Below are 13,259 nucleotides of genomic sequence, written 5' to 3'. Positions count from 1 at the left end.
AGACAACCAGTGTGTTCTGCTCAGGATGATGATAGTGATACAGATGATAGTGAAGATAATGAAGGTGGTCTAGATGATGATTGTCTTGATGAAAAAGCTTTTGATGATGATGGTGGACATGACGAAGAAGGATACGGTAATGAAGATGGTGAAGTTGATCATTTATTAGAATGGTGATGAAGATGATCTTGATGAAGATAGTAGAGATTGTGGTGGTGGAGGTGATGATGAAGGTGACACAGTCATACCTGTGTGTGGGTGTGTGTGAAAGGGGAGGTGGGGTTGGGTCAGGTCTGCTGCTGTCATCTGATGGGACAGTATCTCTCCTCCTACAGATCATTAAGGAGACGATTGCAGACTGTCGGAGGAAGAGGGAGCAGACTCCCCCTGTGTCGCGCCTCAGGATGCTGAGAGCTGTAAGTCTGTGAGCCTGATGTGTCTGTGACATCTGTCAAAAGTTTGCTCACAGCAGGGGACTGTGATTGCTGGGAGACCAGAGGCAGGGCCTTGTCCTCCTAGAGAAGATCCTCTCAGTTTTCTGTCTGTGCATTCATGCAGTCTCTGTGCCCCTGTCTCCTCAGGCTAGCCAACAAATCACCAGGCAGGAGACCAAGACCCAGCCATGGGACAGCTCAAGGGCATGGAGAGGGACAGAGGGACAGGCCATTGACCTCCTCCTTGGACATACCAGTACTCCCTCATGTGCACCCTCTAGAGCACCCCCTCACCTACCTGCTGGCACGCCCACTCACCCCAGCCCGGCCCCGGCTGACCTGTGGCGGCTCAGGAAGGACCTGCGGGTTGAGCTGGAGGGGCTGCTCTAGGTGGAGGAGAGCCGGGTGTGGACCTGGGCTCAGAACACAATGTCCTCCATCCAGCTTGACTACCTGGAGCTGTACGATCAGGTCCTGGCCGAGTTTGGATTGGAGGCTGCTTAGTGGGATTGGTGAGTCCCTGAAACCCCTCCCCCTTGTCCAGCTCGCACTGCAGTACGCAGGGGCTGGGACGACTCTCCTGTCCCCCTCAACCTTCCAAGATACCTGTGTCACCCCACTCAACCTGGTCCCGAGAAAATCTTCCAGATCCAAGGGGAGAGAGACAGGAGCTGGGCTGGGACTCCAGCTTGCTGTTATATCAAGTGGGTGGGTGAAAGACACACTGCTTACAGATCAACACTAGGGGGCATCATAGAGTAGGTGGTGAGACTCTTGGTCATCGATGGCAACAGCGGGGCTCTATTAATAGTGGGGAGACTTCCCCATTCTCCATAGGCTCTATAAACAGTGGGGTGACCCACCTCCCCCCCTCTTTTGGCTTTAGAGACACCACAGTTCCACCCCTAGGTTACATCTCCTGTCTGGCGCTGTGGAGGTATGATGATGATGATTCACTGTCCTTGTTCTCCCTCTCTGGTACAGGAGTTGGTACTGAGTTAGTGGAGTTTCATGGAGGAGATGATAAGAAATTTGACCCAATCCCAAAATTAAAACAGTGAAGACAACAGGCAAAACGATGGGAGCTCTGATAATGGAGGTTTGGTTTGACAGCAGCAGACCTGGTCAGGACATCTTGCCTGTTTCTCCCTCCCCTTATTCCCAGGATTTTCCCTTCCAGAGCGCAGGAATCATGAAGCAGCATGACTACAAGGAGACACTGAAGTCCTACTTTGAAAACACAAAGGTCAGGTGTGACTTCTCCAAGGTGGACAAGTGCTTCCACCAGGTTGCAGCCAACATCGATGTCGACCTCATCCTGCAGAAGTACCCCGGGAGACGCTGTGGCCGAGGTCTGTGAAAAGCAGGTTAATTTTTTTTCTTTGTAGTAGTCTTAGGACAGTCTGACCTGCTGTGGGACTCAGCAGGAACAGAAAGGTCTTCTGTGTGTCTTCAGTCTCCACAGCCCAAGAAACGCACGATCCAGGTGGGCAAGGCTGTCGAGCTATCGATCCCTCCCTCTCCTGGACCTTGGTGCCTCTGGGCCCTCCCTCTTCGATCACCTGTGACCCTGCTCAGCCCTGCTCCATGCCGCCCCCATCAACACCCAGAAGAGCCCTCTCCTTCGAGGAACGTCAGAGCTCCTGAGATTCAGAAACAAGTGAGAAGTGAACAGAACCTCTGTCCTTGTGTAGAGTCAACTGGACACACAGTACAGACTCACCTGTACCTTATTACAGTCACAGTGCATATACTGAGGGTATATTAAGAATAAGAAGTCATCTTAGTGATAGTGTTACTGTTGCAATATAATTGGTATTTGTATTAGTGTTATTTATAGTGTATTTGTAGTTATGAGTGTATGTGTTTGTGAGTGTGTGGATGTGTGTCTATAAGTATTCGTAGTGTCTATGTGTGTGTCTGTGAGTCTGTGTAGTGTCTGTGTGTGAGTGTTTGGATGTGTGTCTGTCAGTGTGTGTGAGTGTGTGTGTAGGTGGACTTGTGCTCCACTGGTGTGTCTAACAGAAGTGATCCATCAACAGGTGTTGAGGTCCAGAGCTGTTTGCGAATGGAACCACTTTCTAGAGTCCAGACCCACATCCACAGATCTGTGAGTGCCCTGTTTTTATCACTATTACTAGTAATGACAGCAGTAGTAGTAGCAGGAGTATTAGTATCAGAATTAGTATTAGAATCTGAAGTCATGGTGGTAGTAGTAGTAACAGTAGTAGTATTAGCAGCAGAAGCAGTAACAACAGTGGCAGTTGGATTATCCAAGCAGTTACTTCAGAAACTACGGTTTTACACATTTATACTCTACTTTTCTATGCATGTTTTGTAAAGTGCCTTGATGCTCTGGATTAATTAAATTAAATTAAATTTATTTTTATATAGCGCCTTTCACACTAACTAGGTTGCCCCATGGCGCTTAACAAAGGAAGTGACTGTACAGTGGATATAAAAAGTCTACACACCCTTATTGAAATTGCAGGTTTTTGTGATGTTAACCCAGAAATCAAGATAAATCATGTCAGATGTCTTTCCATCCTTAATGTGACCTTGCAACCAACAAAATTCAAGAGAAAAATTTTGGAAAAATAATTGAAACTAATAAACCTACAACACCCTGGTGAACCCCCCCAACCAATACTTTGTGGAAGATCCTTTTGCATTTATTACAGCAGTAAGTGTTTGTGAATAAGTCTCCATGAGCTTTGCACACCTGGACTTTGCAATTTACTCTGTAGACAAGCAAATCTGTTCAAGGAAGAAACTCAGTTTAGTGAACTACTGGTGAATTCAGCACAGGTTTTGTCATCACTTGTCAGGATAGCTGAGTGGTCTAAGGTGTCAGACTTGAGAACTGATGTCTTTCATCGTGGTTGGGTGTTCTGGTCTCCAAATGGAAAAATGGGATTAAATCCCACTTCTAACAGCTACTTTTTTATTTTGTGTGTATTGTTCCTGTCTTATTGTGCTGACAATGACAATAGGAGGAAAACAGAGAAACCGCTTATCAAGAACATGATGGGCAGGAAAATGCTTCGTCAACACTTAAATGTGATTAGCAGAAAGGAACTTTTAGATGGGCTACAATTTCTGCCTTAAGAACTTTTTGAGCTGTCTGTAAGTAAAGAAAGATTTCCGGTAAGGTATGCATTCAAAAGTCAAAGACCGAAATATAAAAGCAGCAACACTGCGATTTGTGAGTGTTCTGTAGTGTTAAGATCCACAGGTTTCCATGCTTCTTGGATTTCTTAGCCCAAGAAGTGATTCCTGTTTCATTTTCTATTCACCAGTTCGATTTGCATTACGCTCCTCAAACCTCAAAACCGAATAACAAACGCTAATCAAAGTTGCACAAGGGCTACACTACTTTGCCCCGTCTAAATACCATAATGTGAAATTAAGAAACAGCAGTATTTTGACAAAGTGCGGTCTTCAAACAGTAAACGCTCAAGTGTTTATATTTACTTGTGAGCAGACCAACCTTGATTTAGGAAAGCCTTTGCTCGCCCCTTGCTTTAACAACGATATCTGAATTGAGCCCCAAAGTGGTAAGAAAGCTGAATTACACAAAGCACATAAGACATTGGGTTGTCACTGTATGCTATCACGTCCTGCTTGCACTGTCCTACTAAAAGATTAGAGGGATCAGAAAGGACACAAATGACCCTTGAATCCACAATTCTGAACTTAAGGGTAACCAGCTCTACCGACTGCACCTCTCTTGCTCCTACATTACAACAGTGATATTACTAGCGTTGGTTGAACATGGTATAGTAGGCTGACAGCTGAAACACATGGCTCACAAGCAGTGACAGAACCATTATCATATATCACTGCAGCATATTGGTTTGGGAGCAGGAGTAACTATCCCATGTAAACATGTATGCCTCCATTAACATCGTATAGTAGGTGGACTTTTGGGCTATGAGGGTTCAAACCCTGTCCATGCTTCTTCATTCTGCGCCACGTTTCTTTATCTAGGTCTTCAAATTACTTTGCAAAACATTGGTTCTTGTTACTCTTTCTCTTAAGCGGAAGATTGGTAGTTCAAGCCAACCTAGAGGAGCTCGTCTTGTGATTCCCATGTAAGCATAATATCTGCTCAAACTCGATTATTGTTCTCACTGACACCTTAAACATCTTGATATTTGCAAGAAATGCAAATATTGTGCACGTTTCAAGTTACAAGAAGTAATCAATTTAGTACTTAAGTGAATATGATCTAGAATGCTCAATAATGACCAACATCAGCAGCTTCCAAGAAATTAATTAAAATTTGATCTTCATACTCACCTTGCATTCTCAGCTATAATACTTCAAAATTACAGTGTAGATTTGGTGGAGAACTTCACAAGCATTATTAGGTTTGGACTGTACAATTGTATTTTAATATCTTGGTATATGTACCTTCATTTTAATATACATGTAACCATAAATGCTGTTTAGTATATTGTACTTTTGTTGTACTTTTTACAACATTTTACCTGTGGACCCAAGGGGACTGTTATATCTTGTGATACATGCAAGACATCTGTAAAAGAAGGTGAAATTTTAATAAAATTGGTGATTAAAAGAAAACCACAACTTGTATGATATTATCCCTCGATATCAAAGATCAATTGAAGGATTTGAAGAAACTATCAAAGAAACAACAGCAATACCAGATGATTTGGGTTTTGAACCAATGATTACACCTCAATAATCAATTCATCCTCAAAAAAAGAAGAGACAGGCATGTTTTGAGCCTCATAATGATCCTCTTCTGGATCCACAAGAAACGTGTTTTGGATGTACTTATAACTTCCATCAAAGAGAGATCTCATCAGTTGCATGCAATTGAAACTTTTGACTTTTTGGATGGTATTGAAAATATTTTTTAAAAATAAAATAAACAATTTTCCAAAGAAGATCTCATGAAGTATTGCCAGGATCTATTCTTAGCGTTTGGTAGTGATAACACTGCTGATATTGATGGGGTAGAAACGTACGATGCTTTGACAGGATTTCTGAAGCGAGAAGTCCTAGAACACCGCCTATAAATGAGCTAGGATTCATACCAAGAAATACTTTTTGTATATTGTTCACAAGAAAGTAAACATTATTTTATTTCATATAAAACTATAAAACTATAAAACATGAAGAGAGTTTACAGGTCATATCCTTCGCTTTGTCTTTTAACTTAAGCATTCAGGATCCAAGCCTCTGTGCGGATGGTTGTGTTTCTCTTGTAATATCTTGTAATCATCAAAAGTTGTTGTTTAGTCCTTTAGTCCTTCAAGAAATCCCGGGTGAGATTCAACAGGTGTCTTCTTCAACAGCCACGACAAGTGTGGAGACGTTCTCTGGATTTCCTGAAGATGATGTTAAATTAGTTCAAATCATTTGTTGTAGTTAACAGAACTAAATGCTTTGGAGGTACATTTAAAACAGCAGAGCAACACTGTAGCATTTCGTGTGTGACTGAACTTAATTGTGTAAACCTGGATCTCTATGAACATGAGCAAAGAGTTCTCACTCAGTAGATTTCGATGTGAGCACAGTAATATAAAGCACTTGGAGATGGCAGGGATTGAACCTGGGACCTCATACATGCAAAGCATGCACTCTACCACTGAGCTACATCACACACGCACACATTTTCTGTACAACTCCAGTGATAAAGCTCTGTAAATATTGTAGAAGAACCTAAAGGGGTGAAACAACGCTCCAACCACAGTAATGGTAACAGGAAGGATCGTGTTCTTATTTAATGTCCTTTTGAGATGCCTTGTCGATGCACACAGGCGTTAGAGCTGAATAATGTATTTTTAGTGATGTTTGTAAAGTAAGATGGAACATGTTATTTCTATACCAGGAAGAAAGGAGCAGACTCTTAAACTTTAAGAGACAGAAATGACACCTTATCATAGCTAACTAATTAAAACGACATCACAACAAAAGAGTCGAGCCTTGAATGAATCAAATTAGTTTTCATTGGATGTCTGTGTCTTCATAAGTTTGTAGGTGAGAGAGAGGTTTGCGAAAATGTGCAGGTGCTTCTTAGAAGTGTGTTGGTGGAACAGGGGCCTTCCAAATAATTGAGCTGGGTTTGATCAAGGCCAGTGCATCCCCAAATCTTTTCAAGATAATCTGTCATCCGGTAACATCTTTTGAAACTAGCATTCGAGGTAGGAAGCGTGTTCTTAAACACCAAAAAGTCCAATAAGGAAAAAGCAGACCTCTGGACACAAGATGGCAGTGCGATATTAGAATTCCTGTGTTCTTGACGGATTCAGACTCCTTCTCAGATGTCCTTGCTCGACAACTAACTTTGTAGTTGAGGAAGAGCAGCTCGGAAAATACCCACTCAACAAGTGAGTGCATTGGTTGCAAGGAGCTGTTTTTTTTTTCCTCGCAGTAATCATTATTAACCAGAAACAGCAGCACAGGAAGGTCACATTTGTGATTATGTCACTTCTCTGCTTCAGCAAGGTCAATAAAAGACTCTGAAAGTAGTAAAGCAAAACTGAACTCAAAATCATATTAGGAATTCTGAGCGATATCTCCATACAGGTAATCCAACAGAACGTTGAAATATTTGAATATCATCTCTCTGTATATTGCCCTGCTTTTAACCCAGAGTAAAACTATTGGATTGAAGGAATGCTAACCGCTGGGTTAAAATGTATAGTTGTTATTTGGAGAAATCTGTAAACTCGTGATCTTATATGTTTTAAAAGACAGCACAGGAAAAAACAGTCCTGATTATTTTCCGGAGACGGAGCACTGATGACCTATCCGAGCTAATTGATAAAACCCACCCAGTGGATACTCTAGCAGAACGTCAAAGAACATTCACCTTTGTATCCAAAGAAACCACAGGAACAACATCAGGAAGCACAATCAATTCCCCTTTTAAATCTTTCCTGTAAGGTATGCTATGTGAATTCATGAAGTTAATCCTCTGATCTCTTTTGATCATGAACAAAGTACTTCTAATGGAGCGCTATGTTCAAAAATTTAATAAGCTTTACCCCTGCCAACGATTCGGCGTGAAGACAGACAAAAGCAGCTCACCACCACAGCCAATATTAAATGTACTTGCCGGTACACTATCATGTGCACTGCCTCAAAAGTGATCTCGGCAGATGTTGTTCCCTACATAAAGCTGAACGTGCCAAAGAGAATTTCTGTTGAGAAAACAAAATATTTTTTCTGCCTTGATGTCAAGCCTGTCTTTTAGAAAGTCTATCTCTAAACACGTCCCGCAGCCTAACAAAAAGCGTTTTTACTGATCGTATTGCAGGTCTTAAAACATTAACATTTGGCAGCAGTGGGATTCAAACCCACGCCCCCAGAGAGACTAGAGCCCAAACTCCAGTGCCTTAGACTGCTCGGCTACACTACTGTACCTTCCTCCCTATCCATCTTCCTCGCATTGCTGACTTGGACTGGGGGTCTTCAGCTCTTGTCGTCGGATCTAATGATATCATGTGGAAGTGACTGCACCTTCATCTTCCGAGATGCTTTCAATAGCACAAACGCTACTTTCACTGGCCCAAACATAGCAATAACGAAGGAGGTGGGTTTCATCCTTTGTGCTGTTTGTAGGGGCGCAACTCTACGGTGATCTACTGACTTGAAGAGCAAAAATCAAAATCCTCTGCTACTACTATTGCTTTTTTCATAGTTTCTTCAAATCTTTCATTTGAACGTAGATTTTGAAGGATATTGATGATAATACCACATAAATTGTGGTTTTCTTGTGATCGCCAATTTTATTCAAATACCAGCCTTTTTTACAGTTCCTTGCGTGTTTCACAAGGTATAATAGCCCTCCTCGCATCCTCAACTAACATTTTAAAATTACAATAGATTATACAGCATGCATGTTTACATTTATATTAAAATTAAAGTAAATATACAAGAAGACATACAGTGCTAACCCAATAATTCTTGTCAGGTTCTCCAACAAATCTGCGTTGTTACTTTAACATGTTTCAGCTGAGGGTGCAACAGGAGTATAAATGAATTTTCACACCAGCCATTCAAAGACCAAATTCCATGAGTGAACATTATTTTCTCAGAAGTTGCCGGCATTGGACTTTGCCGGTGGTATTGAATTATGTCCACAACTGTTGTAGTAGTTCCTTCTTGAAATTCGACACGTGCAAAGCACTCGTAATATCATAAGTGTTAAAGTTCACTGAGTCTATTCGAGTCATGGTGTGTATCCCTGCCTATCATTGGGAGACGGGTAGCTTTTTTACACTCAGATTCCAATCTTCAATGCTTTGTGTGAGAGCTTACATAACTTTCAGTTTCTCACATTTTCTGACGACTGTTCCAAAGGGGCACCCTGTCAATTCCGAATACTTTTCAAAAATCTGCCTACATGTTTGATTATTGTCATTTCATTTCGAAAAAGTTCAATATTGATCATAACTAAAGAAAATAATGATCACGAACAAAAAAGGGATAAAGATGCGAGTCGATCTTGAATCACAGCTGGGTGACACGGGCTTCTGTTCTGATATGGTTGTATGAGAAACAGGAGGAATCGCCAATCTCCTATAGAACATGAGTTGAATCAGGAGTGAGAAATTTCGTATACTCGTGCATATGTCAACGCCTGACCTACATCGTAAAACTAACATTAAGTTGTCAGAGACATTCATTTATATACAAACAAGAGACAGACCAAGTAATAATTCTACATTAGTTCAGGTGGGTAAACCTGAACTAACTAACTAATAAACCTATTAATAATTCTACATTAACGTGTCCTACACTGATCAGACTAATTGACATGGTCTGATTCAGAGCTTGTGCAGTTCGTGCTAATTACAACAAGGACAGTTCTGAACCCTCATCACCGAACTGAGCACAAGTTCAGCTGTTCTCCAGTTTTGTTACGCATGGTTTTTCATTGCAATTGAGTTCAGAGCTGGAGCTGAACTCCAGACAGTACAGTGTTTTGTGTAAGTTGTCGAAATTTCGAATGAGGCTGCAGACAACTTACCCAAAGTGTTTTCTATAGCTTTCAGGTGCAGTTCATTTATATAAAAGAATGTAAGTGGTATAAACTCAACAAGCCAGACGGCAGTCGAACCTATAATTTTCTGAGACGAGGCCTGACGCGTTATTCATTACGTCACTGACCCTGCTATTGCAGGGCTAAAAAAACACGTTTTCTACATTTTTGTCTGTTTAAAAATCACTCTAAAAAAGACAAAGGGTTTGTGTGTCGCGCTAAAATTCCGCTTCATTTCGAACGCAAATAAAAACCGTTTTGTTCCAAGAAATCATACATTTGTCACATCCTTCATACTATACTTCACTCTTGTATTTGTAAAGCATTTTGATTTAAACTGAACAATATATGAAAGGTTTCATCTATACACTTACACATAATAAGTATACGAATAAATACTCGGAAGAAGCTGCAGCTCAGGTATTAGAGAGATTTAAAATCAGATCGGAGGATTTAGAGTCCAGAGTGAAAACCAACAGCTGACACAGGTCTTTTATAGAACCGTTTTGATTTCCTCTACTTTGTCCCCGTGACGTCATTGTCCTGCTCGCAGCCGAGCCCGACACACATCTGTTTTTTGTCGCTGGGCGCACACCCTGCGGTCCATGCGGGTCCTAATACCCCAGTACAATGACAGGGACACTAAACTGTAAACAGGTGCCGTCCTTCGGCTGAGACGTAAAACCGAGGTCCTGACTCTCTGTGATCATTTAGGAGAATGGTGGTGGTGGAGGGGAGTCCCCATTACCTGTAAAGCGCATTGAGTGGAGTATCCAGAACAGCGCTATATAAGTGTAAGCAATAATGATTATTATAATTATAATGTAAAATGCAATAAGAAAAATCAAACTTTGATTCAAAATAGATTAATGTAAAAACTGATAAAGCTAATGCTTTTTTCAGTGCTATATCTACCTTTTTTTTAAAAAGCGAAGTCTGTCGCGATTGTGAGAGTTAGAGAATGTGTTCCAGCGGGTGCCTTCATATCATGAGCGTCAGTCTCGCCCGTAGCTGCGAGAAGGTTAAAAGCGCACAAGTGATCTGTAGACGATGTTCGGGGAAGAAATAATTCTGTTTTCAGCACAGGGAGTGAGAATGAGCTCAGCCCGGCTCCCAGCAGAATCCATTCTGGTTTGGTTACTGTTAGACTGTGCGTCTGAGGCTCTTTGGATCGCAACGTAAAAAAAACAATTGCTCACATCGTGTGACTTCCACGACAGGAAGGAAAGATATCACTTTAAAAAATCAGAACTGAAGATTTGGATCCTGTGCCTCAACTTAAAAATAAACAGAGTTTAACGACAGGAAATTGATTCCAGTTGTCAGATCACGTATACGCATACCTTAGCTTTGTGCAACAACCTGAAACTTTCAGGTACCATAAATAATATTATTGCTAAACATATGCCATTCTAATCTGCAAGCGACCAGAATATAGAATACAAATTTTTGTATAAAAATGCATTAAGTCCTGTTCTACACCTGCATGCTTTGGAAGCACTGGCCTACCTATATCAAAATATCAGATTGTGTTTCTGCAACATTTCGTGCATAGTACGCCATTTTATCTAAAACAGTCACAACGAGGGCTTTACATGCAGTCTGGGGTATTTTCCCCTTTTATATTTTTGCCACTTTATATCAAACCTGTTATACTCCCAGAAGTGCACAGTAGCTTGTACTTAATAAAAATGTACAATTCACTGCTGGTATAAACAGATGTGTGCCGTGTTTGCCTTTGTAAGCATTTGTTTAAAAAATAAGTTCACAATACGATAAAAACACAGAAAGCACAAACTTTATAATACAACGATACGAAATCAATACCAAATCATTATGCCAATTAAGTAACTATCCTTTGAAAACAGAGAACACCTTTATATCTACAAAAAACTTGACATTTGTATGTATTTTTGAATTACAAAGCAGACAGTGTAGTCCCTTAATTCAAAGATCAGATCTTGGCCAAAACAAGACAATCAGACGTGGGCTGAATTTGGAACAGGAGCCTTTGCTTCGTCGATTATTGAGCTTTTGATCAATGTCTGAATAAAACAGATTTGCTTTTTTAACTCTTTGATTAAAGTACACGAAAAGCACCTTCCTTCAAACCAGCGACCTAAGGATTCCCTGCTGACTCCACTACAGTCCCCAGCTCTACCAACTGAGCTATCAAAGGGATGCTGCAGCATCGCTCTCTGGCACATACTGCCCAATGAAGTAAAATGTGAAATGGGTGATTTAAGTCCCACTTCGAAATCAAGTTTCCAACTCGTTTCCTTAGTCTCATTTACCTTGAATTTAAGCCACGAACCAGGATTCTACTGTATAAACTTCCAGGGATATTACAAAATGTTTGATGGGGCATCAATCATTCCAGGCGGAAATTGATTCCTTTTTTTTCTCGAGGGATCATATTAAACATTTCATTAGTATTGAGAGGAGGATCACCAGTAGACACAAAACAACCAGTTTCTTTCTGTCTTTATTAGAAAGTAGCGTTTGTGCTACATTAATAATATTTTCGTGGAAATAAAGAAGTTGTAAATTTTAAAAATGTATATTTGAATCGAAATGTGGTTTTGAGTTAAATATTAGCGTGTTCATGTAATTAGTTTGTGTTTGTCATTACTATATATATTGCCATGTTACTAGAATTTGTAACTGAAGTTTACTAGTTGTGTTTTTTATGATGATTAGACATTTGAATACAATATTGTATATAATGTATAATTTGAACTACATATTGTTCAGGTGTGAATAATTGTATATTTTAAGAATACATTTCTAAAACAAATCATTGGCTTTATTTACTAGTTTCTACACCTATAAAATTCTTTGATGTATAATAGACATCAAAGAAAGATGTCTATTATACATCAAAGATGAGCAGTGTGTGTCGTGTTCACAGCTGATAACTAGAAGATGTCTGGAAGAGGCAAAGGCGGAAAGGGACTCGGGAAAGGAGGTGCTAAGTGTCACCGTAAGGTTCTCCGCGACAACATCCAGGGAATCACCAAGCCCGCCATCCGCCGCCTGGCTCGCCGTGGGGGAGTGAAGCGGATCTCCAGGCTGAACTACGAGGAGACCCGCGGGGTGCTGAAGGTGTTCCTGGAGAATGTCACCTGCACCGAGCACGCCAAGCACGCCAAGAGGAAGACCGTCACCGCCATGGACGTGGTGTACGCACTGAAGCGCCAGGGCCGCACCCTGTACGGCTTCGGAGGCTAAACAGGAGCGGAGCTTCACTACCGGACCCCGACTTATAAACCCAAGTGACCCAGTGACATTTGTCACTGCTGAGGTTGCTTTATGGGTCTATTTTCTATACTGTGCTGATCAATTGGAAATCAAATGGCAAAAAAGACCCGTTCCCACACCTAAGGTCAAATATTAGGAATCAAAACTGCTCGAGTGTATGGAAGCACACAGCTTTATCAAGATTTCCAAGTGCAAGATCTTTTTATTCATAAAAGACCCTATTTATGTTGTATGAGAAATATTAATACAGAATCTTTTTTCACCAAATAAATGGGCTTCCTGACTTCAGAAAGCCTTCTAGACAAATACTAAAAGAGCAAAAATTCAATTTGGTAAATGAAATGAAAACACATACCCTACCAAAACTTGAGTATAGGCCATTCAGGATGATAATCCAAAACCATTTATAATTCAACAAATAAAACCTGTAAACTGGTAATCACCACTTATCATAAAAAAATAAGTAGCAATACACAGTAGGGGACTCTTGGGTGCAAGTTAAATCCATGCAAGAAGGGGTTTAGTGTTATATTTCCAAATCA

General features: G+C 40.8%; 1 protein-coding gene and 2 non-coding genes across 3 annotated transcripts; 1 reads left to right on the top strand and 2 right to left on the bottom strand.

The window, feature by feature from the left end:
* Positions 1–5,997: 5,997 nt before the first annotated feature.
* Positions 5,998–6,068, bottom strand: trnaa-ugc (transfer RNA alanine (anticodon UGC)). Its single transcript has one exon. It is a non-coding gene; the product is annotated as a tRNA-Ala (tRNA).
* Positions 6,069–12,381: 6,313 nt separating this feature from the next.
* LOC138243426 (histone H4-like) lies at positions 12,382–12,687 on the top strand. The gene has a single exon (XM_069199027.1). The coding sequence runs from the start codon at positions 12,382–12,384 to the stop codon at positions 12,685–12,687; it is 306 nt and encodes a 101-aa protein (XP_069055128.1).
* A 300-nt stretch (positions 12,688–12,987) lies between these two features.
* LOC138243771 (U7 small nuclear RNA) lies at positions 12,988–13,043 on the bottom strand. Its single transcript, XR_011192389.1, has one exon. It is a non-coding gene; the product is annotated as a U7 small nuclear RNA (small nuclear RNA).
* Positions 13,044–13,259: the final 216 nt, after the last annotated feature.

Source organism: Lepisosteus oculatus, chromosome 14 (assembly GCF_040954835.1).
Source record: "Lepisosteus oculatus isolate fLepOcu1 chromosome 14, fLepOcu1.hap2, whole genome shotgun sequence".
NCBI classification, from domain to species: Eukaryota; Metazoa; Chordata; class Actinopteri; order Semionotiformes; family Lepisosteidae; genus Lepisosteus; species Lepisosteus oculatus.
The sequence above is the reverse complement of the archived record's forward strand: the minus strand, read 5'-3'. Positions and strand labels throughout refer to the sequence as shown.